General features: G+C 39.0%; 1 protein-coding gene and 1 long non-coding RNA gene across 7 annotated transcripts in view; one reads left to right on the plus strand and one right to left on the minus strand.

Moving 5' to 3' along the window:
• fut8b (fucosyltransferase 8b (alpha (1,6) fucosyltransferase)) overlaps positions 1-24,386 on the plus strand; it is a 435,447-nt gene that overhangs the window by 368,275 nt on the left and 42,786 nt on the right. For all 4 annotated transcript variants that reach the window (XM_088324688.1, XM_088324686.1, XM_088324685.1 and 1 more), the window contains 2 exons: positions 15,566-15,684; positions 19,081-19,243. In XM_088324688.1, the coding sequence (XP_088180814.1) occupies positions 15,566-15,684; positions 19,081-19,243 (282 nt within the window). The remainder of the gene's footprint in view (positions 1-15,565; positions 15,685-19,080; positions 19,244-24,386) is intronic.
• Positions 8,665-24,386, minus strand: part of LOC148346132 (uncharacterized) — a 95,740-nt gene continuing 80,018 nt past the window's right edge. Inside the window, exons 4-6 of one of the 3 annotated variants that reach the window (XR_015848240.1) lie at positions 18,734-18,831; positions 13,058-13,187; positions 8,665-11,540 (exon numbers count right to left, since the gene is read on the minus strand). This is a non-coding gene — a long non-coding RNA (uncharacterized LOC148346132). Of the gene's footprint in view, positions 11,541-13,046; positions 13,188-18,733; positions 18,832-23,614; positions 23,775-24,386 lie in introns of those variants that run through there. The other 2 variants (XR_015848239.1, XR_015848241.1) reach the window with 2 other exon arrangements.

Below are 24,386 nucleotides of genomic sequence, written 5' to 3' on the forward strand. Positions count from 1 at the left end.
TTATTTCCTATTGGGCAGAAAAAAACTTTAAGATCATTTTCATTCAAGCTCATTTGTAGGGATTATTGATCGGTTATTAATTTCTGGCAGACACGAGCAATGTCAAGACAAGAATAGACATAGTTTCCACATTTAACTTTGGACATTAAATAGAATATCTCACTCATGTCCCTCATCAAAATCAAAATAGCTTCAAAAGTGAGCTCCATAAGCAGTGTCCCACCTGTTAACAAGGTGTGCTTGTTTTTGACTTGCCAGAATCATATTACAATAGATATGGATGGATACAACATTTTTGCAATCTGATCCAGAAAATAAAATTGAAATTAACAAACATGCTTTTTTTTTAACCGCGCAAGCTAGAGTTAAGAGTAGCTCATCTTTGTCCTATGAAAAACGAGTGCTTTGCAGCATAAAAATATATTGGATGCTCAAAAAAGATTAAATGCGTTACACCATAAGTGAACGGCACCTGTGCGGCCGCAATCAAGTATCCCCAATCATATATTGTTTTAAGTAGGCCTTGACAAAACTCTGGCTCTTTTATGCTGTTTTGTCCGCAAAAAAACTGAACTGCACTCATGCGGCCCTTATCCGTTATCCTCGATAGCATATTGCTGAGAGCTGGGGTGGCAGAAGACATTTTTGTCAGACCTGGAGGCTCGTTCTTGCCAGTCTGTCAGGTCAAGTCAGTTATTTGTATAGCCTTTAATCACAAAATGTATCAAAGTACTCCACAAGCCCCAATTAATGTCAATCAAAAGGGGAACTGCACGAGTGCAGCAACGATCTAATATCTACAGATGCATATTGCTGCGGGCAGGGGCTGACGGAATATATTTTTGTTGGGCGTCGTGGCTCTTTGTCAGTCCACCAAAAGGTAAAATGCATTTGTGCGGCCACAAGCTATTATCCCCGGTAAGTTATGTTGAGAGCAAGGGCGGGCAGAGCACTTTTTTCCCAGCCCGTGTCACTGAAGTCTACCATTGTGGTAATTGTGTAGCTGCGATTCATTATCCTCCGCTATCGAACTGAAGGCACTTTAGTAGGGAGATGTGCCGTTCTGGCTTGCCTACAATGAAATGCAGGATTGTGGTTCCATTCCATGATTCCCGGTTGCCTATTGCTGAGAGCAGGGGCTGGCAGGGTGCTTTTTTTTCAGATCGGTACGCGAAAGGGAGTTATCGTGGCACTTGTGCTGCGGCGATTCAGTATCCTCTATTGAGCAGAAGGTCCTTTTGCCTGGAGGTCTGCCATTCTGGCTCGCCTAAAATGAAATGCCCTGTTTTAGCCGTTATCTATTATCCCCTGTTGACTATTGCTGAGAGTGTAGGCCGAGAGCGCAAATTTGTGTCATGCATGGCGGCTCTCTTTTCCCTTCTTTCCACATGAAGTGAACAGCACCCTTTTATCCCTAATCGACTATTGCTGTAAGCGGGGGCTTGCAGAGCGCATGATAAAAACGGGGCAGGCGACTTCACGGGGGGTTCTGGTACCATTAACTGCGATTAACTAGGGATTATAGGATATATATAGTTCTTACTTTGCGGAAATTCACTTAACTTATTCAGTGCCAAAGGCGGATTTTTACAGTTTACTCGCCTACACCCAAAACATTTTATTAAACGCTAGAACAGAAGAAGGAAATAAGAACATGTACTAAAATGATAAGAATCATACTTAAAATAAACTTTGTAGCATTTTGCTCATCTTAAAAAAAATGTCTCGCAAAATAAAAATAAAATGTTCATTGAGTGATAAATCCAAATGTGCATCTAGTGGTCAAATAATACACACTGTCACTTCAAGAAGTAAGAAAAAAATACATAAATAAGCAAAATCATACCAAATCTGTTTGAAGAGAGAAAAAAATGTATATGTATAGAGTTGAAGATGTCAGTAAAAATATTGTTGAATTAAAAATAAAACGAGCAACATTTTCTGACAATGGCGTATGATTTTCTCATTTTTTCCGACAGTATTTAAATGTAATATAAAACATCATGAAATTGGGATGAATCTAAAATAAGCAACATTTTGTGACAATGGAGTAAAATTGTGATATTTTTTCGCAATGACTGTATACTTTAGTTGTAAATTTCAGTAAAAATATCGTCCAATGAGAGAGAAGAAACTCAAGCGAGTGACATTTTCAGACAATTGGGTAATACGATTATTTTATGGGGGGGTATGACTGTACTTTTGTTACTAATTGAAGTAAAAAAATATAAATTTAGAAACAAAAACAAATATAAGCGGCATTTTCTGACAATAGGGTAAAATTCTTATTTATTTTTTTGTAATGAGAGAATCATTTAGCTTTACAAATATGGTATGATTACAAATAAGCGACACTTTCTGACAATGAGGTGAACGTACGCTTACGGCACTTCATAAGTAAATACAAATGGTTATCGAAAACCGAGGGAATACTATATGAGACTGCCGTCTGATGGTTCCGATTGGTATCAACTTCCTGGCTTTGGGTTAGCGAGTTTGCGGGACCGGCCTCCCAAAGAGGCAGTAGCGGTAATGAGACTTGAGAAGGGGGGCCAAGCGTTCTCCATCTTTTAGGCCGCGGTCCGTCCCTGCGGCCGACACTCACCCCAGACGGCGAGACACGGCTAAGAGCGAAGGGTGCAGCCGGGCTGAGCGACGGGGTCCCGATCGGCATTCCGGCGGAGGGGCCGAGAGGCTGGCGGCGGTGACGCAGACAATACAGTCAGACGGACAAGCGATGAACCGTCCGGGCAAAAGATGACAACACTTTCCGCCTCGACACACGCGCTTAAAGTGCTCGGGGGTCTAAAAGGGGATCTTAGTGGTGGTATGCTTCAGTACAGTTAAAAGTAAAGCATTATCTCAGGAGGTAGAGTGCTCGTCTTGGGATCAAGAGGTCGCAGGTTCGATTCCCGGCTCCTCCGTGATATATGTTGAAGTGTCCTGAATCCCTCATGCCCCCTACAAGCAAGTGGTTGCCTTGCATGGCTGACTCCCAATTGGTGTGTGAGTGAGTGTGTGAATGGGTGAGTGTGAAGCACATTGTAAAGCGCTTTGAGAGGTCTATATAGGCTATATAAATGCAGGCCATTGACATTTATGATTCTCAAATTCGTGTTTGACGCTCAACCCGGGTTGGATTCCCGTAGCATCCGATGTCGCCATTGGGGACAATGCTATTTTTCAACTGGGCGATCACTGCAGAAATACGGTAATATACTACCGTAAAACCGCGCAGCTTTTACTTGCCGGACATGAATAAATACTAAACTAGAGACACTGCGGTAGTTAGGAGCGAGATTGTTCGTAAGTTGAATTTGTTCATAAGTTGCTTTAGTGCTGTATCTGTATATTTAAGGTTTGTATAAGTAACCTGTATTGTTTTGTACTAGAAAATGAACATTTCATAAAATAATATGCTCTATAAAGATAAAGTCGAGTTTAACTTACTTTTGGAATATGAGCTTTAAGAATTTCTCCTCTGTGGTAAAAAGTAGCAGAAAAAAAGAGATCCAACCATTTTCTCAACCGCATCAAGCTTTCTTATTCCACTTTTATTTCAAAAGAAATGGCTCGCCTCTTCTTTGCCCTTTACACCAACCATATTAAATGGATGCACGAACTAGGTAGTAGAAGCCAGATTTATTTTTCATTGTGGATGCTGGGTGACCTCTCACAGCGGCGGAAAGAAGCACTACAGTAATGTTCTGTACTCAGAAAAAGGTGAACACAATACAAAATCTAACCTACGGACATGTACGGATATTTTTCGACATCCCGAAAAAAATATTCGCGTCTACCGTTTTTCGTAAGTCGAATAGTCCTAAGTAGGGGGGCTTCTGTATATCCTAACAATGTAAAAATGAAAGGGGCAAAAATATTTTGGGGAATTTTATGGCACTAAAAATGAAATAATCAGCCAGATAAGCTATATTGCAATTAAACAGAGGGGGAGATGAAGTTCAAATCTGTAAAAAGACAAATGTTTTAGATTTTATACACGGTATAAAAAGAAAAATACTCATCTTTCCAATTAAATGTTAATGCCCGAATATGGCACAATCTTGCTCATATTGGATAGTCGTTTTATTTTACAATTTGGGGATTATTCTTATTAAAATAAAACAATAATACAAAAAGGCCAAATTAAATACCATTTCTTAAATGTTTCATTGTCTTATTAAAGGATAGTCCTTTAAGAAGCTAGTTTTAATTTGGATACCAACATCAAAAACTAGATGGCAGACACTGTCACTTAAATTCAACCTGCTACACCATGTCAAAACACTAAACAGAACATGAAAGGCGAAGGTGCAGGGTGTGTTGGACCACAAACCAGCTCAAATGAAACCAACCATGAAAGGAAGTCAACGGAGGATATGTTAAAATCCCAACTGATTCAAACTGAACAAAACCTAAAAGTAAGAGGATCCAAGGTATATTAAACACTAGTGCACACCGAACAAAACATGAAAGAAAGACGGCACAGTATCTCTTAGAAAACCGACTCGTTCAAACGAAACAAAGCGTGAAGAAAAGGATTCAGAGAACATGTATGTGGAGAGAATAACTACATTATACAGGACAAAACATGAAAGTAGGAGTATTTAAGAAACTATATCGCATGTTGACAGAATCGCAACAAGCGTGCCATGATGACCAAACGATGACCTAAAATGCAGCGACACTTGCTCTAACTGAGCAAAACATGAAAGAAAGACGACCCATTTACCCAAACGGTAGGTCAACAACAAGAGTGACATGAGGGTGAGAAAGTACAACTTGAGTAGCTTTAATCCTCCTATTTTAGGGATTTGGAAATCCAGTATTTTGCAGGACATAGTACTCACGTGCCGTCCTTGAGAAGTCCCTTTTGCTGCAGGAGAGCAAAATCAGTAAAACTGAAATGACTTGCGTTTTCGTAAGCTCCTCACCGCAAAAGAGCAATATAGAATATCTTTTTTTTTTTTCACGCTTCAGCGGCATTGTCTTCTTAATGCGGAAAACGTTTGACTCATCAATGATGCCGCTTGAGTGTTTGACCTCCGCTAATAGCGAAGGATCACAGGAGCTAGCTAGTCTTGCGTGAGGTCTGCCTGCCACACTAAAAAGAAAATCTTCAAAATTTGACCAAGGTCAACCACATCCTCCATTGTGCCTCGTGTCAAAATGGCCTTCGGAAAGTACCTTAGCGTGAAAATGGGACGTCTAGAATGGGGGGTTCGGATGCCGGGTGCTTCAAGACGTGACGTTCTAAGGAAACTGATTACACGCAGTCTGAATGTGTGAGAGTTTCTGTTTTTCTTTTCTCCCTCACTCTTTTTTTCTCCTTATTCTTCTCTTTCATTCATCTCTTCTCTTTCTTCCTTTTTCTCTATGTTCATTCATTTTTCTTTCCCTTTTTCATTTTCTCTTTCATTCTTTCTCTTTTGTGCACCCTCGCTCGCTTTTTTTCTTCTCTCTATTTCACTTCATTTTCTTTCTCTTTCTATATTTCTCCCTTGCTCTCTTTCTCTTTTTGTCCTTTTTTCCTCCATTCTTTTTCTATCACACTCTCTCTCTTTCCCGTTTTCATTTTCCCCGTGTTTCTTTCTCCCCCTCATCGTCTTTTTTCTGAATTTTTCTCTTTTATTTCTTTTTCATTTTTCTCTTATTCAACCTCACTCCTTTTTTGTTTTTCTTCTCTATTGCTCTCTTTGTCTCTCTCCTCTCCCTCTCTATATATTTTTCTTTATTTCTCTTCTCTTTCTTTTGCCTCCTTCTTTTTCTCCATTTTGTTCTATTTTTCATTTTTCTCTTGTTCAAACTTACTGTCTTTCTCTCTCCCTTGTTCTTTCTCTCTTTCTTCCACTTTGTCTATCTTTTTCTGTCTCATCAATTATGTAGCTTAAGTGTTTGACCTCCGCTAATAGCGAAGGACCACAGGAGCTATCTAGTCTTGCGTAAGGTCTTCCCGCCCGCCCCACTAAAAAGAGAATCTTGACCAAGATCAACCACTTCCTGCATTGTGCCTTGTGTCAAAGTGGCCTTCGGAAAGTACCTTAGCGTGAAAATGGGACGTGGAGAATGGGTTCCACTGGGGGGTTCAGATATCGGGTGCTTCAAGACGCGACGTTGTAAGGAACCTCTAAATGTGCGACAGTCTCATCACCACCGTATCGTAAATTATCTTCCAAGCACGAAATTGTATTTAACCAATCGGATCGTTTTTGATGGTTTTGATTGGAAAGCAAATTCTTCTTTTTCTTCTTGTTCTGTTTGTCTTTTCTTACGAAGTCTTTTTACCTCCACTAGGAGGCACTAAACAAGGGGTCTCCAGCGTAGTGCCCACAGGCTCCGGGTTACTCCCCAAAGACCACCTGTGTCGTCATTGGAAAATATCATAGGCTCATTGTGATTTTCTAGGACTTTGATGATCGGCATGATGTTTCGTGGTTTCACTTTTAATAATTACAAGCTGATAATAACATGGTGACAAATAATGTAAAAATTGTGTAAAAAATACCTAATGGAAAAATAAAGTGGCAGTACAAAAAAGAAACAAAGGACAATGACGGGTGGCTGGGAAAAAAAAGACAACGAGAGGCCTGGCCCAAACCCCAACATAATGATTGACATTTTAGGCGCAGTCAGTCCAACCTAAACTTGGGTCAAGTTGGGCTCAGGGTTGAGATTTTGTAGTAAAATGGTATTTTTAGTGGTTTACTAAGTCCATTTAACCCTACCTCCAATAATTTACCTTGTATAACATAGTAAAAACAGTAATACCGTGTTAGAACTGCATATCAAACCGGGTGCTCTGTGAGCTAATTAATAACAAAAAGTAGTTCTCTGCTTGATAAGGGGTTGCAGACACACGGGATAAGGTGTGTCCGTTATTTAATCACCACAAGTGAAGGCTGTCTCTCAATTTTCCGCACTGGGTTTGCTTGTGGCCCCTTTATGACCCCAAAGTAAAGGGTGCGGGTATTTTGACAATTCCATTCCCAGTCGCCTGTCCTGATAATCCAAGTATTCCGTCTCGTCCCGAGTTCCGCAGGAGACGGGTACCACTGTGCCTCGGCAGATGTTCCTCGGTCCTCTAGAGATGCCATCTGGGACGATTCGGGCAGGCTGTTGATGTTAAACTGCCGCCGTGTATTTTGAGTGTTTGTGCTTCGCCATTGGCCTACTTCCTCAACCTTGGTCAACAGTCTTTCATGTGGCTCCCTTCCCCACGGGAAGTTACATCCAAAGAAATGTAGGCCACCTGATGTCGTCGGGGTGTGCTACTCCAGAAACGAGAATTGCACTTCAATTTAATATGATGGGAGAATGTTGTGATCCCTGCGTCCTCAGTTGTATATAGAGTTGAAAAATATTCGAGTGGGAGGGCCAGCAGCGTGCATGTTTTTCGGACCTGGTGGCTTCAGCAAAGAGTGAGCTGCACTTGTGCGGTCGCAATTCATGATTGGCAAGCTGGAACCAGTAGGGCACACTTTTTTTGTCAGTTACTGTATTTCTGCCTAAAATGAACTGCTGTGATACAATGGCACCGGTCCCATTTTGCTGCGAGCGGCTTGCTGTTGAAATGCACATTTGTGGCCACAATCCTTTATCTCCGGTCGACTATTGCTGAGAGTAAAGGCTGGTGGACTGCATTTTTTGGGGGGTGAAGGGTGCCATTTTGGCCCGTCTAAAATGAACAGCACTTTTTTGGTTGCGATCTGTTATCATTAGTCGACTTTTGCCAAGAGTGGGAACCAAGGTAGTATCATCCCTGGGAGCTATGGTAATTTTTGGCCTATGTGTTCCGAACCCCAGACAAAAACATTCAAATAATCAGGGTTGGGTAGGGTTACTTTAACTGGATTACTTTCAATTACTTTTGGATTACTCAAATACCAAATATACTAATAAAAGACAAAAGAAACTAAATATGAATAAAATTATGACTCACAACACGTGGTAAGATTTCTCTCCTGGCTTTGATCTCTTTGATCTCCGGCAAAACTAACATAAAATGCGACAGAAACAAAATGAAAATAAATACAAACAGCTTGCCAACATCATTTTTGCCGTTCCATGTGTTCCGTTACTCCGCAAGCCTGCACAAAAGTGCTTGAAATTGTTGCCATGTATCTTGACAGTCTATTGACTATGCAATAAATTAGGAAAAAGAAAGGGATCAGGGTGTGAAAATGATGCTGTCACGCATGCTCTGGTAGGTGATCTTTATGGAGTTATCATGTTAAGCGTCACTGCCCTCTACTGGTCACAACCAAGTGAAAAGCTCTATTTAGAAAGGTGGCTTTTTGGCTCGGCACATGAGGACGATGGTTACCAAACACCTCCTCTGATTTTTTTTTTTACATGATATATTGTCAATAATAATGAAACGTTGTCCACCAAATTATTTAATAATTATTCGTTTTACAGGGGGTCTCCAAAACATGAATGAAATATAAAATAAAATATTCACAGATCAATAGAAAAACAATTTTAGCATTTTACATACTGTACAGATTTAAAGTCAAACACCACAAAATTCATGAAAATAAAATATTTGAAAACATTAACTCTTTAGTGCCACCAATAAAAAATATACATGCAAATTATATATATGTATATATATATATATATATATATATATATATATTTACAATTTCAAACAATTTAGACACAGATACACTGAAAAATATGCAATACAGTATAAATTAAATTAAAACAAAAGATCAGCAGTCAATTTAAATTCACATCCAAGCAAACAATATGATTAAAATGAGTCCAAATTTTGGCTCATTTTTCTGCTTTTTATACATACAGTACTTTATTTTTTTTGTCTTCAGTATTTTACTCAGTTATTACCCAGCACCGATAGATAACTTTCCGTGTTTGTAATCAAGTGTGACATAGGCAAGCTGCGCGTGCATTGTTGAAGCAGAATGACAGAATTCATGTCAGTTTATAGCAGCCAAATGACACAAAAAGATCGTAGATCCAAAATAGGAACAGATAAAAATTGCACAATGTATGTGCTAGCAGCAAGATAGCGACTTTATTTTAGTTATACAAGCCAACAAAAAAAATCCTTCTTTCGATCGGCTTTGGATTTATTCCTTTGAAGATTTGACCTTCAAAGTGCTTGACAAATGCTTTAACTTGGCTACAAAAAAGGTGTATGAAACTTTTTTTTAATAGTACTGAAGAAATTGAATATAGTATTGTATTGCTAAGTCGGGAAGTTTTTATGATGCAGTCTAGATCATGGACAGAATGAAGAGGCATTGTGGGAGGTAGTTCAGCCAATAGGCGAGTTTTATTATTAAAAGCTGTTTTGACATTGTATATGATGTGGACCAATGAGAGACAAGTATGTTAGAGATGTAACTCTACAGACATAGCTTTTGGGCATGTGTAATTATTAGTTGTGGGGAAAACGCCGTAAATGGTTTTAAAGAAATTCCATCCCATTAAGCGGAAAGGTCATACAGTATTTTCCGAAAGTGACTTTTTGTGGTAGGTCAGAAGCTGGCAACTTTCTGGCGTCGTCCTCATGCCCGCCGGTGGCTGAGGTTTGTCACTCGGGGAGCAAATTGAGTTTGCATGCCTTGATGACTTATTAGCATGCCCTTTGCAGCCTCTCCAATGTCCCCGTGTATTTTCACACCTTCCATTTATTCTATCCGTTTCTTGTAGAGGGAAGGCATGCAGTTTTTTTCAGTTTGTTCTTGGCTTTACCGTTGTTCTCAGAGCTTTATCATTGGGCTACAGAAGCCGAGTGCTGAGTCACGACTCGCAAATGCCAAATAATTCGCCGCCTACTGGAAACGGAACTTTTCAGGGTCGCGGAAAATAGGAATAAGTCTCGGACAAGACTGTTGCAATATGAGGGGGCAGGATTTCCACTGAGGCTGTTAATAAATACTTACAGTTCACCAGGGGTGCGTTTGGGATATAATCTAGTAAAAACAGACACTGTAGTTAAACCTGAAAACTTACATTTGCCTGCCGGGCCCGTAAAGGGCGAAAGCACGCCGACTGCTTTGTTCGAAAATGTATCTTTAGTATTTGCCCCAGCGGCAGGAGCTATTTCTTTATTGTGAGTTCACGGATATTAGTATGGTTACTAAACTGATTTTTCGGGTACAATTGTTCAAACAGGGAAATGCAGCAGTAATAGTCTCGCTACTTCACTGATTAGCTAAACAGTCTGTCGATCACATCGCCGTTTAATATGTACGCGTACAAAAACAGCTTGCCAAATTGATGCTAAATTCTCTAAAATACTTAATATCGAGAAAAAAAAAACCTTCCATCAGACAAAAGTATATTATTGCTGCATGTAGTAAAGGCCTCTACTTCACTGATTTTGCCTATCACGGGTCCTTTTTGAAACGTTACGAAAGGGTTCACGTCGGAGGAAGAATTTTTCAGTATTGTGTCGGCTCCTAATCAACCATTTTAACCAGTATTAGAATCGGTATTGGATTAATACAGGAAAAAAATGAGGCATCACTAGTTATAAATAAAAAAAGAAGTGAAGAGTAACATTTTTAGTTGTAAAAAAAATGAGGCCAACTTTATTAGAAATGTGATCTAATTTCTGAAACTAATTAAAAAATAACTTTTCAGTAAATAGATTGCGAACTTAAAAGGCCTGTATAAAAACATTCAGTCTACAATAAGACAATACAATCTTCTCCTTTACCCTGTTAGGGAAAAAACTACATTACAAATGTAGTGTTTACCAAATTATTCGAATTAGTTATCTGATTCCCTTAACCAAACAGACTTCATTCTTCTAACAATGCATGCTCTTTTCTTAATGGGAAAATGAACAAAGATAGCCGGCATTTTCATACGGGGGCGGATGTATTTTCTTAAAGTATTTAAGTGAATTCCATCGAATTTAGACGAATTATTGTCGAATTAGTCTAATGAGTCTTCATCGAGGCATCGGCCACCCCCCATGGGCGGGTCAGGTGCCAACTTCACCGCCTCCTCACCGAGAGGCGCCGCCATGTCTAAAGGAAACTCATATCAGCTCAAAACAAGGCCTAATTCCCTTGTCAGCAACCTGCTATCAAAATTTCCAAGCCAAAACACTCCATACTTGGAACAGCGCGACCTGTCCTCGAACTTCAGCCTCTGTGAAAAATCTTCATTGCATTCAATAACTGTAATTTGTAAAATCCCTTACAGTCAATTAAAAAAAATAAAAAAACCTTCAACCCAGACCAACAACCTTAAGCACCGAATACATGGGTTAAAATACGATGAGTATGGCATAGCACAGACTAACCACGTGAGGAAAGAAAATTGCGGGAGGCTCATCCACACCGATGCGCATTTCAAATTGTGTAGACGATAAAGATAAAATTATTAAATCATTTTGAATCATTCCCTGTACCTTTACAGGAAAACGAGACTTCAGTGCTAACCAAATTCTTTCGGTGTTTTAATGAACAATCATGCAGGAGGGAGTCGATGACGTAATAAAAGTCCAGTAAGCTGTCCATGTCCTCCTTCAACGAAATTGCCTCTGGGCAGTGTGTACACTGTTGAGAAAATAAAAATGAAATATGTTATTTATATATACATATATATTAATAGATGGGTCCTGGCATATACTGTAATAACCATTAATAATGATGCAGGGACCCTTTAAGAGTAATATAAGCTAATAAATAAAATTGTAATATTATCATTTGAAACACATTAACCACAATATTTTGCTACTTTTTGATTTAGCCATTGTCGGTCCAGGTAATATATTCAGGTTAGCAATGGAGCAGCCATTGATGGCCTATTTGACATTTCCAGAACGGTTGCCGCTCGTCACATTAAAAAATAATGAGCATCCATCAAGTCTGGTTGTGCGCGTCACATCACCGTTAGTCAATCATCAATTAGCCAAACTGTGGGGGGAAAAAAGGCTCCGGTGTCAACTGCTCTTTTCGACCTTCCTCATGTATTGGCCCTCAACATATAAAGACCCCAAAATATTTTCTAAGAGTCGACAACATCTGAGGCATAATCGATGAAAATAAACCAAATTCTCTATATAACGTGTGAACAATTAAAAAGTACGCATTTCAAAAATATTGTCCCCCCCCTTTCAGTTAATACTTTGTACAACCACAAGTCTTTATGGATATGTTTTACACATCTCGAAACTGAAATATTTGCCAATTCTTCCTAACAAAACAGTTTCTACAAGGTTTGATGGTGTTGGTTGTGCACAGTATTCATCAGATTTTTACATATATGTTGGTTTAAAACCATTCCATTGTAGATTTTACTTTAAGGTTGTTGTCTTGTTAAAATGTAAACGTGCTCTGTATTTGACTTCATCTATTTTTTTCTCATCTGACTAAAGCACCTTGTTCCACGTTTTTTTGTGTCCCCCACATCGCTTCAGTGGGGGACACATGAAAAGCCGAACAAGCTTTTTACATGGTTGTTTTCTTCAGAAAGGGCAGATTCATGCAAAATACAACAAATAGTTGTTTTATGCACAGGTTGTCCCCCATGTCTATGCCTGTAATGTCATCCAATGTGATCTTGGACCTCTTAGTTGCTTCTCTGAATAGTTTCCTCCTTGTTTGCACCAAACGTTAAGCGGGACAGCCAGGTTTGCAGTGATTTTACACTCTCTATTTTTATTTATTTGTTCACACAATGCTCTGGGAGATGTATTAGTGTTGCTAAATCTTTTCTATAAATTCATCCCAGACCTGCCGAGAGTTTTTTTTTGTTTTTTTTTTATCTTCATATTACTATCTGTTACTAAGACTTAATGACACACAGATGCACTCTGTTTGGAAACTTTAGTCATTTAGATTGACATTGGATCATTCTGGAGTTAGCAAAACTGAAAGAACCAGAGGCCAACACCTACTTTTCAGTATTTTCATTGCAAATATAATATAACATTATGACACAATTTGGTTGGACGACAGTTTCCCACATGTTGTTGATCCTTAGTAAATATTGTTTTTTGTTGTTTAGATTCAACGCCTAAAATATGGTAAAATGATAAAGAGTTCTCGAGGGCCACTAACTTTCACTGTACCTTTATGAATGGGAGATCCTTTTTCATGCTAGCGCTTTGAACTGGATCTGTGTTTCTTTGTCGTCATCGCCAGTTCTGAAAAGATGTCCGAAGGGATTTCATATTTGGATCGTCAGCCGTTGCCGGGGTCCTGAAAAGGGTGAAGGCGATACATTACAAATGCAACGCACCGCCGCAGAGCTTGTTTGATGTGTTGTGCGCCAGGTTAGCTCAGCGTGGTGGTTCAAAGTACAAACTGTGACCGTGCCAGTTGAAAAAAAAACACGTACGGGTAAGCATGTATTGATGTGGTAGGATTGGTGAGCACGTTCTCGTTTCACTTGTTAGCAGTAAAATTCTTTGTTCGGGCTCCCAAAAGAGTTGGCGTCATTTTCAGCCTGCATCGTTTATTTGTTTTATTTCCTATCTCTCACAGTTCCAACCCCCCGTGGAGCTTTTCAAAAGAAAAGCATGTTGTGGGCCCGCCTTTGTCGACTCAATGTTTTGGTCATTATTTATTTTGTTTGGAGTCGGTCTTTGAATGCATCGGCTACAAAGTGGAAACAAAGTCGGCTGGATTTGGCTGTCAAAATTATATTATTATATACTTTTGCGATCGTTTGAAATCGGACGGATACATGTAAGTCAGCTAACTTATTTGAGGAATTATCAAGAACCTAAACCCCTTGAATGCTAGTTTTATCATATCGAATAGATGGCAGTGCTTGTTTCATTTGAAAGCCAAATAACTGCAGGGTTTCCTTCAGTGCTTAATAGGCCAGGTGGGACACCGATCTTTACTGTATGTCAACCTTTTAATGTCTTCTGATTTTTGGATTCGTCAAAACCTTTAATAGATGTATTGGACAATACTAAGGCTGTCACAAGTTACTTATTTTGTCAATTCTCATAGTGTAAAACAACATTATTATAACAAGCTATCTTAGAAAATATACATTTAAAATACTTCAGTTTTAGTAATAAGGTGACCAGTTTTGCCCTTACTGTTTTGGAAAATAAATAAAGATTCCAAAACAAATCGCTGGAGTGTGGCCAAAATTATCATAACATTTACGAAATTGTGACCAGTAAATGTTAGTCCAGTAGATCTCCCTGTAATATGACATGAATCCATTTTTAGGTGGGGATTTCAAAGGAATATAATGTACAGCATAAAAAGAAACCTATAATAAATATTACTCATCTGTAATATATGCATATAATTGATCCAATTTGACTTGATGTGGTAGAATAAAGTTGGAGGAACAAAACTAAAATATTTACTTTCAATAATTGCCTTGGCCTTAGAGGACTTTTTGCTTTAAACGGCTTATTCTTAATAATTGTCCCGATCAATCATTGGTTGTGGGAATACACTTTTAGTTAGGGTAATGATTCATATGCCTTTGTTTTTGATAATCACATGGTTACATTTTTGCTTCTTCCTTTAGCATCACTGCAAGCCTGAGACCCATAGTAAATAAATACAGTACAGTATTATATCACAGATGTGCAATCTTTATGAAGTGCATACAATTCTGAACTGAATGAAGAGACGCAAAGGCATTCTTGATGCCGTGACAGTAACCAATAGCAGACTGGCTTGTTTGAGATGTATCCCAAACACATGATCACTACAGGGTTTGAATTGGATACATTTTTGAGCACGCAAAATCATTTGTTGTAGGTATTATATAGTGGGGCCAAGAAGTGAAAACGTCGTAAGGTGAGGAATGCCTGGGGTCGACTGTACAAACATAATATTAAAGACTGTAAAATATGCAATATGTCAGTGTGTCAAACCTGCAACCGGGGGGCTGGATCAGGTGACTGTAGCTGTATCACTCTTTGTTTTTCTCTCTCTAATCTAGTCGTCCAGTCCTTGTAAGAATTTATTTTCTAGCATGTGCCCCTCTAGCTAAAATGAGTTTGACACCCCTGTTATAAAGGGTCTAAATGACTAATCAAGTAGTTGCCAATGAAACGATTTTTTTGTTGCACCCCTGGTCGATGGCGAAAGATACTCGAGCGGTATGACAAGTACTAGATCTTGTGATTGAAGTTCGCCCGAAAGCTTTTTGGTTAGCGCGGCGTATAACGATCACGCCCGTGGCTCATGCGTTCACCGCACCTTCTTCTGGAGTACTGTGAAATACGATAGCGTTGTATTTGATATGCTGTGCGTAATCCCCCTCGCTAACAAATTGTGGGTAATACAAAACCTCCCTGCTGGACGGAGCAAAGTGGAATGAAAACAAAAACCTCTCCCCTAACGTCACTATCGGATCGCTTTTAGAAGGGTGTGAAATGAAAAGGAATAATGTGGAACTCGTTAAGCTTTACAGTTTGGGCCCGTGCTGAAGACTGCACAAATTTAAGGAACCAGAAAGTCATCATTGCATTTAGTGCTACACTATATGAGGTTAATTTTAATTGGAAGGCGTCCTTCTTTATATGCGCAATGACAAACAATAAAGATGATGAAATATCCCATGCTCTCTTTGACCGTTCATCTTTATGGTCCACCAGGATACCAGAGGGTCAGGCTGAGGCCGGTTCCATTGCAGCAGGGAGACTTCGATCGTTGGAGGACCAGCTGACCCAGGCCAAACAGAAGATCCACACCTTCCAGAAACTGACAGGAGACGGTAAGCGGCAAAGGGAAATTTGAAAGGCTCGGGCGTGAGAACGCCGAACATGACCCGAGAGGATCGAGTGGTAGGAATTCTAAAACATTGTTTGGATAGAAGCATAACAAAAAGTGAGGTCACTGTAATATTGTGACATTAAAATCATGATCATGTTGCCTTATGAATGTAATAGTATGAAAGTAATATCATCATTATTGAATTCTTCAAATTTTAAAGGAAGAGCTGAACTGTACTTCCCTTGTGATTAACGGCAGCTGTCATTAGTTTCTGTGGCATTTCCTTATGAAGCGTTAATGAGTGCAAAGATTACATGACTTATGGACCATCCAAAAAAAGTCCTAAATTGTAAGCAACATATTGCAGTCATTGATACCCTAGACTTTATTTTGAGCGAAATTTCTTCCTATTGAATATATTCCCGATTTTGGGTAAATCGCAGATATGTTTGTCAGGCTGCAAAATACGTTATTGGTGCTGGAGAAATGATAAAATTGGCTTTGAAAGCCCTTAAAAAGTGTTTTAATTTGGTCGTGAAAAAGGTCTATGAACCCTGTTAATAGAATTACCTAATTGTTGGGGGGCTTTGTACAACACAACCCAATTTACATTGTAAACATTCCATAGGCAAAAAGTCAAACATGGAGATTGTTTTTTTTCACTTTAATTCCTTAACTGTAAGTTACATGATTAATAGGTTGGGAAATAATTTCCAGAGGGAACATTAGATGTTTTTCATATTATGCTTAAAATTAGCAGCATTTTCTTCTGCATCTTAAGCTAGCATTGTTGTTTTCCTTAGAAGAAAATGCTTCATTTCCTCCTGCATTTTTGTCCTTAAAAATTGCTCACCCCCTTAGACAGAGTGCTGTCAGACTGTTGATTAACAGTCACTGAAATACGTCATTCCACATAATGGAAAGTTATGATGACCATTTCAAAATAATCGATAGCTCACCCAAAGGTTCTGGGAAGTCCTACTCATGGCATTATTCTCTGCAGATATGGTGTGGTTAAATCTAAATGGCCACTTTTGGAAATGCCTCAACCTACCTTTGGAAATATGTGTAAAATACAATGTTTCATTTTTCAGATTGTGATCAAATTTAACAAGGTTAGGCATCAAGCGATTGTCTCACCTGTTTTGCAAGGGAAAAAAACGAATTCAGGCGAGAATAAAAAGCTTAGTTTTGTCCCAAACTGAAATAAACACTTAATCCTACCCCTCAAAAGACCATAATCTCCAAATAGTACAAGAATAGCATTCAATTTACTTTGTGTACCTCTTGGGATAATAGGGCAATATTACAGGAACAATCAGGGGTTACATTTGTCCATGAAAAAGCCTCAAACATTGTCGATTTTCTTCACTTGAGGATTATATATAGAATATGACATAGTAAACATAGTAAGGTTTGCCTATATGTGCCGCAAAGGCCGGTGCTCTACAGAGCGTCGTCAAATATTAAACCGGCGCCGCGCGAGGTGATATGTGTATTTATCTCTCTAAGCGTCGGTCAGGAAGTGCAGCAAAACTGTCAGGTAAACGGGTAAGGTGCGAATGAGGCGTAAGCGCCAGAGAAGCCCCCAGTGGCAAAGGGAAGAGAGGAGACGGACGGGGCGAAAATAAAGAGGGACATGCCGGCGTGAAGGGCAACGCAGGGTCAGCCTTCCCATCTCGCCGCAGGGGAAGACGACGCTAAAAATACCCTCCGGCCTTTTTTCAGGAAGGGAAAGAGAAAAGAGAATGCCAGATAAAGTAAGAAAAAAGGAGACAGATTTTCTGTCTCATCCTTCTTGAGGCTGTCTTTCCTTCTGCGTTTTTTTTTCCCCCTGTACCTAAACCAGAGCAGGCTGCCGTGTTATCCTCGTGGGGTACTCGTACTTCTTCAGCGTGGAGCTAATTACAAAATGGCGATTCAAGATCATTCTAGCATTAAAAAAAGCGTCTCATTAATGGAATTGAGTGTTGACAATATTTCTCAATTTAAGTCAGGATTTTTTTCCGTTGGCAATGTTACTCTTGCGGGGGAAAAAGTAACACTATTGCTGAAGTGCGGATCAATTCATCGGAAAAGAGGAAATACCCAGTACTCAAATACGGATGTTCTTTATTCATTTAAGAAATGTTGATAAACCCCATTGTCATACATTTTACAATACTACATTTCATTTAAAATCTTTATTATTAGGTACTTATTAAATCACAAGTAAAACATCTGTCAATTTCAAAACATTTACACAAGGTTTGTACACTTTTTTTCATGGTCAAAATCAAGCACTTTCAAAGGTCAGTTTTAAAAAATGTCCAGTACATTTAAAGGAAGAAATCCAGCGCCGATAAAGGCTTTGATAACTAAGATAAAGTTGCTATTTTGATCATTTTGTGTCAATAGGCTGCTATAAACTGATATGAATTTTGCCATTCTGCTTAAACTGTTGATGCGCAGCTTGGCTACATCACACTTGTTTTACAAAGAAATGGCTCCATAAGTGTTGGGTAATAATTGAATTCTATACGGAAGACAAAAAATAAAAAAATATATACTTTTTTACACTTTTATCAGGGGATCTGTATCTTAATAGGTTAAAATAGAATTGTAAATAGTCTTCTTTTTTGCATTTATCATTTATTTATAGCACTGAAGACTTTTTATTTTGGGATTTTGTGTTGTTCGACTTGAAATCTGTTCAGGTTGTAAAAAGCTAAAATCGTTTGTAATTTACATTTCATGTGTTTTTCATGGATCCCCTGCCAGAAATGACTAAATATTCTATATTTTTTTCCCTTCATTTATTGCGTATAGAGTCATACTGCTAAGAAACATTGCAGCTATTCAGCCATAACTCAAGGATTTTCAAGCACCCCTAAAAAACCCGTTTAAAATTGTAATAAATGACACCTTTCACCGACAGCTTTTGGAGTTCTCCAATTTGTTACAGCAGAACGAGCAATGTTGACATTCAGGCCCATGTTCTGCATTTGACCACCAGATGGCAGCGTATCCCAACAAATACAATGCACGGAATAGACTTCCACTTGACCTACCAGTACTACCTCTGCGATCCACCGGTAGATCGCGTTCTGATTAATGAGCACCCCCGCTCTACATCGTTCGGCAAAGGGTGGGGGACCGAGTGCCTTTCCTGTTGTTCAAACACAAGAAGAGAAAAACGAAAGGATCAAGAGCTTCCTAATGAGGTCAAAGCAGCACCGCGGGGACACAAAACCGAAACTTTAATTGCTGTTTTTTCAGACCTCTTTGGTTCCATTAGTCGGATTATGCTCAGCCAGCGTATTGCACCGAAAACCCTTTCGGCCAAGTCGTCCAATTAACTTTGAAGTCTAGATGTGTTTGGATTGGAGCGATTCAAATCATATTCATTCTTCTTAAGGTCCGGGACCCACTCAGGAGGAGCTTCGGCGTAGGGTGGACAACGGCGTCAAGGAGTTTTGGTACTTTGTTCGCAGCGAGGTCAAGAAACTGGCTAACATTGACGTCGGAGAACGGCAAAAATATGCCGAGACGCTCCTGACCGATTTGGGGAACCAGCAAAGGTAAGCAAATACAATGTGGGTTGCTTTTATTATTGACCACTTGATACGTTAAGAGGCACTTAAACTAGTGATAAGATCAGGCCTAAAAAAAAATGCAGCATGACCCGAGCCCGCAGCATTGAAGCCCGATCACGACTAATGAACTTGATGTGAGGGACGGACCCCGTAGCAAACCACATTTTCCCTATTTTGTTTGTAAGAACTCTGAAGCAGAAAGGACGGGGGGATTTTGAGCAAGCGACTAATAGTCTAAATAGAACTAAGCGCTTAACAACAAAGAGCCTTGCCATTGTAAGCAATCTTCATTGCAGGTGTTCACTAATCAAAATAGAACTACCCTGGTTTTTTAAGCAATCTTCATTGCAAGCAGAATAGAATCAAATGTATAACCAATTTATTCCATATCTTCACGACAAGTCACGCAGGGAAATATCAAATTGGGTTTCAGTCTCCTTCAAATACACTTACTTCAGGCCCATTTTAAGCTACAGTGACCTCTTTTGGTGGTTAATTACACATCATCACTTTAATGTCAATATAAACTTTTTAAACATATTTTTGTTACCAGCACCAGAGATACTTGATCACTGGGTTATTAAAAAACAGCAACCTATCATTTTCCTCTTATTTGATTGGTATACTGGACAGCTATGCGCAACAAACAGACTTTATGTCAGCCTATAACCAAATCCTGAATGACTCGCAGCGCAACCAACAGGATTCTGACCCTTTTAAAGACGCCAAGCTAGTCAGCATTAGAATTAGAAAAAATGAACGATAAGCTAACTGTGCATACATTCTAAAACTTGCCAGTAAAGAAATGAATCCTGCGGTATCAAGTTATCTTCATTTAAAACTGAAGGCAAATTGTTCTATTTTTGGGAGAATGGTTCCATTCTATTCTCCCAAAAATAGAAGGATTTGCCTTAGAAGTCAGAAATACTTTTTCCAAGCAAATCACTTAACAAAATTAACTTCTGCTGTGGGTATTAACATGTTTGGAAATACTTACATCATTACACAGGCATTTGGTAAGTAGCTTGCATGCTGAAAATGTGAGCAGTAGTAGTCAGCCATCATTAATAACATGCATTGAAGTACTCTGAGTCCGTACACTTTTTCATGGCCCAATTTGATCACTTTGTAAAGATTTTCCATTGCCATTCTGAATCCTGTATTTTTAAGAGCCACAGATATCGGTGTTTAACATTTAACAGCATTTATAGGACATATGATTTTAAAAACCTAAGTAAATTGCGAAACTTTGTTTTTCAAACAAATCTCTCCCCATATAAGTGTTGGGTAAAAATTTAAATAGTATGGCTAACACACATTGTGTGTCCAGTCCAGCTGCCGCAGCCATCCCATTTGGAGTTTGCATATTCTCCCTATGCCTGTGTGGGTTCCCAAAACATGTATGTCAGGTTCATCAGCCTGTGTGAATGAGCGAGTGAGTTGTCTGCCCTGCGACTGGCTAGCAACCTGTTCGGGCTTTCTCCTGCCCGAAGTCAGCGGGGACGGGTTCCAGCACCCCAGAAATGGTATGGATCGATGTAGTTTACATTTTCTGTTGCAGGATTTTTTTTCCTTTAACATTTACCACTGGGAAACGCGATCTTAAATATTTTCATGGCCCAATAATGTCCATGATTGACACATAATACTTGCAATGATACACAAATCATAGTGTCTTGTTCATAAGTAGTATGCACTTGTCTTCTTAGGCACAACCTGTAGGGTTGCAACGGCAGTGTCACATTTAAGCATACTTGTTAAGAAACATGGCAACAATTACAAGCAAATGCAAGTATTTAAGGATTTCAAGCACTCGTACAAATCCTGAACATTTTCACACTTTAGATCTTCCATAAAGAAAGTCAATAAAGGGTTCATTCATTTCTATATTGCTGTTTATGCACACCCATTAAACAAGCTACAATTTAACTAACCTGGTTCTGGGCTGAAATCGGATTTCTATTCATTTTAATGAGGACAGATTGCTACACTTTGTAAACAATGTCCCGTTTCCTTTATCTCTGGACTGTTAATCCTATTCCGGGACATAAAGAGGCGGAGCCAGTATCGGTCAACTCTTAAGAGTGATTCCAATTCACTGGGTGGCACTAAACAAACAATCTAGCCAAGTGAACCACTCTAACTTTTGAAAAGACGAAAAAACAAAACACTCGATCTCGGCAGCCTTTTTGTTCAAAAGGACTAAGGCAGCAGAGCTTGAGGTTCTGGGAAAAGCGCAATAGCAAAACTAAATTTACGCCTGCCAAATTGTGTTGTATTTTTTTCCTTCCAAATATGAGCGAGCTTGGTTACGCTCCGACTCCATTCAATTTGTTTCTTTTGCTTGTTGAACACTGGCTTTACAACTAGGACCTGTATGTTACGGATTTCTTTTTGTATTTCTGAGCCCAGAGTCATTTTAGTAAAAAAAAACAAATGTAAATTGGCTGATGTACACCAGGGAGTCCCGAACGTTGTGCCCTCCCTAAGAACACCTGGAGTTAGCTTATGAACTGGTTCTGAAAATAACTCATTAGTGATAGGTCATTGTATTGTTCGAAATTCTAACTAGCATTTTGCTGAAGTGGTTGACCGAGCCTATTAACACAACTTTGTTTACAGCTCGGTAATAAAAATTATAACATAGCCACAACATGATTTTTTTTTTTCAGAAATGCATATCAAGCTGGTGACCCCTGATATATCCAATGCATTGTTTTCCATTGACTACACTTAAAGTTGTTAAAACATGAACGATCGCTTGAAATCCTTGAAAATTTTATGGTGAAATTCTTCAGATGCTTGAAACTGTTGGCATGTTTCTCAACAAGTCTGCTTAAAAATGACGGCGACACTGTTCTCTAGAGGCTTCACCCTTGCATTCCTTCTTCCCTTGCGATTGGCGGCTGCTGATTTTACAGCATTGTCCTGTGTAGCTTCATCGCCCCCTATTGGACGTCCACATGCTACACCTAAGCAGGGCTCTATGAAAAGTTAATTCATGCAAGGACTCAATTATGAACATTTATAAAGGGCCATGCATTAAAAATAAAGTACCGTTTCCCTAGTTGCAAATCGTGATGGGAAGAACTTCTTCCAACTGAATATATGCCGTCATTTTCACCCAACACCTATTTGGGGAGAAATTTGTCTTAAAATATTTACACACGTATTGTTCAGATCACACAAATATATATGCAATTTACTGTTGATCTAAACATTGTAAGTCTTGATAAATGTACATGCAAGATTAAAAATTGCATGGGTAAATGGCAGATATTTTTTTGGCTTTGCATTGGATTTCTTTACTTAATGTTACTGGGTATATCGGAAAATTGTCTTTGAAAGCCCTCCAAAAATGCTTGAATTAGGTCATGAAAAAGGGGTACGAACCCTGATAATAATTGGCAGCCAATGGATTTCGGCGTTCGTTTAATAGTCTATGCCCTTTATACAGTATAGCTCAAAATCTTCCAGTTTGCTCTCACTATTCTTTCCCCCGCTGCAGCTTGTTGACAAGTTTTGACCTGGGTTGACTTCATACTCTGCACAAACATCCATTACGCCCTCATTGTTCCGTAACACGGCGTCACCGATTGTCTGGAGACAAACAGATTTCAGGTCGATCAAATTTAATATTAAAACGAACCGAACAAGGGAGTTAAATTGTCCGGCTTTGAGGAAATTCGCACATCATTTCATCTGCATTTGTTTTGTATTCATGCGTGTCGTTTGCCCTTCAAATAAAAATGATTTTATTATTTACGTTTGGTTGGACGGAATCAATTTACCCTCCTGACTAAAATTAAAATGGTCTTTACTGTCATTGATAACGACGAGATTAGCTGCTGTGTTTACAAGAACTTGGATGTCGTGGCAGGTAATGCTGTTCCTCCCCAGTCCTGTAAATGGCAGTTCAAACATTGCAAATTAAACTCACTGTGGTTCTCTCTAATGGATAATTTAATACTGCCGTATATAAAGAAGGAAAACCAGCAAACTATGGGGTTTGGTACACATTTGACCATGCCAGATTGCAACACAGATGTAGTAGATCTTGTGCCGTTATCGTTGGTGGTTGCGGCGGTGACAGACCAAATTGCATTTGCTTGTCATTGTTCCTCAAAAAGTAAAGGAAACTCTAGCGACCTTATTAAAAATCAAGTTTAAATAAGCTAGAACTGGTAGATTGAGTTTTAAAAAAAATTGTAAACAGGGCCCTGTCATTTCATCAAATAATGAAATTGACAAGGCGACAATTATTGTTGGCCAAATGTTTTTCACCTAAAGGGTAATTTTATTTATATTTCACTTTACCACTTGGGTCAGTGTTTGCTCCCCCACATGAAACAAATAGTGTTGGTTTCAACGTATACCCTCATCAGGACAATCCTCTTAATCTGATTCAGATACAGCACCTTCGTCATCTGGTCGTCGCCGTAAAGCTGTCTGCTGCAGCCCATCACAGTGTCCCTAAAGCCTTCTGACGCGCAAATGAAGATATTAATACCAGATCCTAAATCACAGGGCAAAAATGATACTATTTTTGTTCACATTGTACAATATGCATTGCATCACTTGTGGCTTACCAGGTTGTAATTATTGGGAAAAAAAATAGTCTGAATAAACCATTCACAAAGAGGTGAAGTGCTTGAAATTGTTGCCATGTTTCTCAGCAGTCTGACTGGATAGACAACGCATTAAAAAAACAAAAAAAGTCTAAGAAATTCTGCCAACACTGTTCTCTGCTATTGCATTACTTCTTCCCACATGACTAACAGCAGCTGCCTTTAGTTTGTATGGTGTTATCATGTGAAGCGTCATTACCTACTGGGTACATGAGACCAAAATGCCACTGTCCTAAAAAACGATAGCAAGAAAATAATAAAAAAATAAAAAGTGCTTGAAATTGGCAATGAAAAAGATGTGGAAACCCTGTAAAACAGTATGCCAGTTAGAAATCCAATTTCTTACAAAATCATAATGCCTGTCACTGGTGAACGGGTATGAGGGCTACCCTCAAGGAGCTACCTTGTGTCCACAGGCCCCATATGTTGATGACCCTTAAGCTAACTATCCTAACAAACCAATCAACAGTCCATCAAGTGACAAACCTGATAGACCTATA

The sequence above is a fragment of the Urocampus carinirostris genome, chromosome 20 (genome assembly GCF_059441175.1).
Source record: "Urocampus carinirostris isolate Australia breed hairy pipefish chromosome 20, RoL_Ucar_1.0, whole genome shotgun sequence".
Lineage (NCBI taxonomy): Eukaryota > Metazoa > Chordata > Actinopteri > Syngnathiformes > Syngnathidae > Urocampus > Urocampus carinirostris.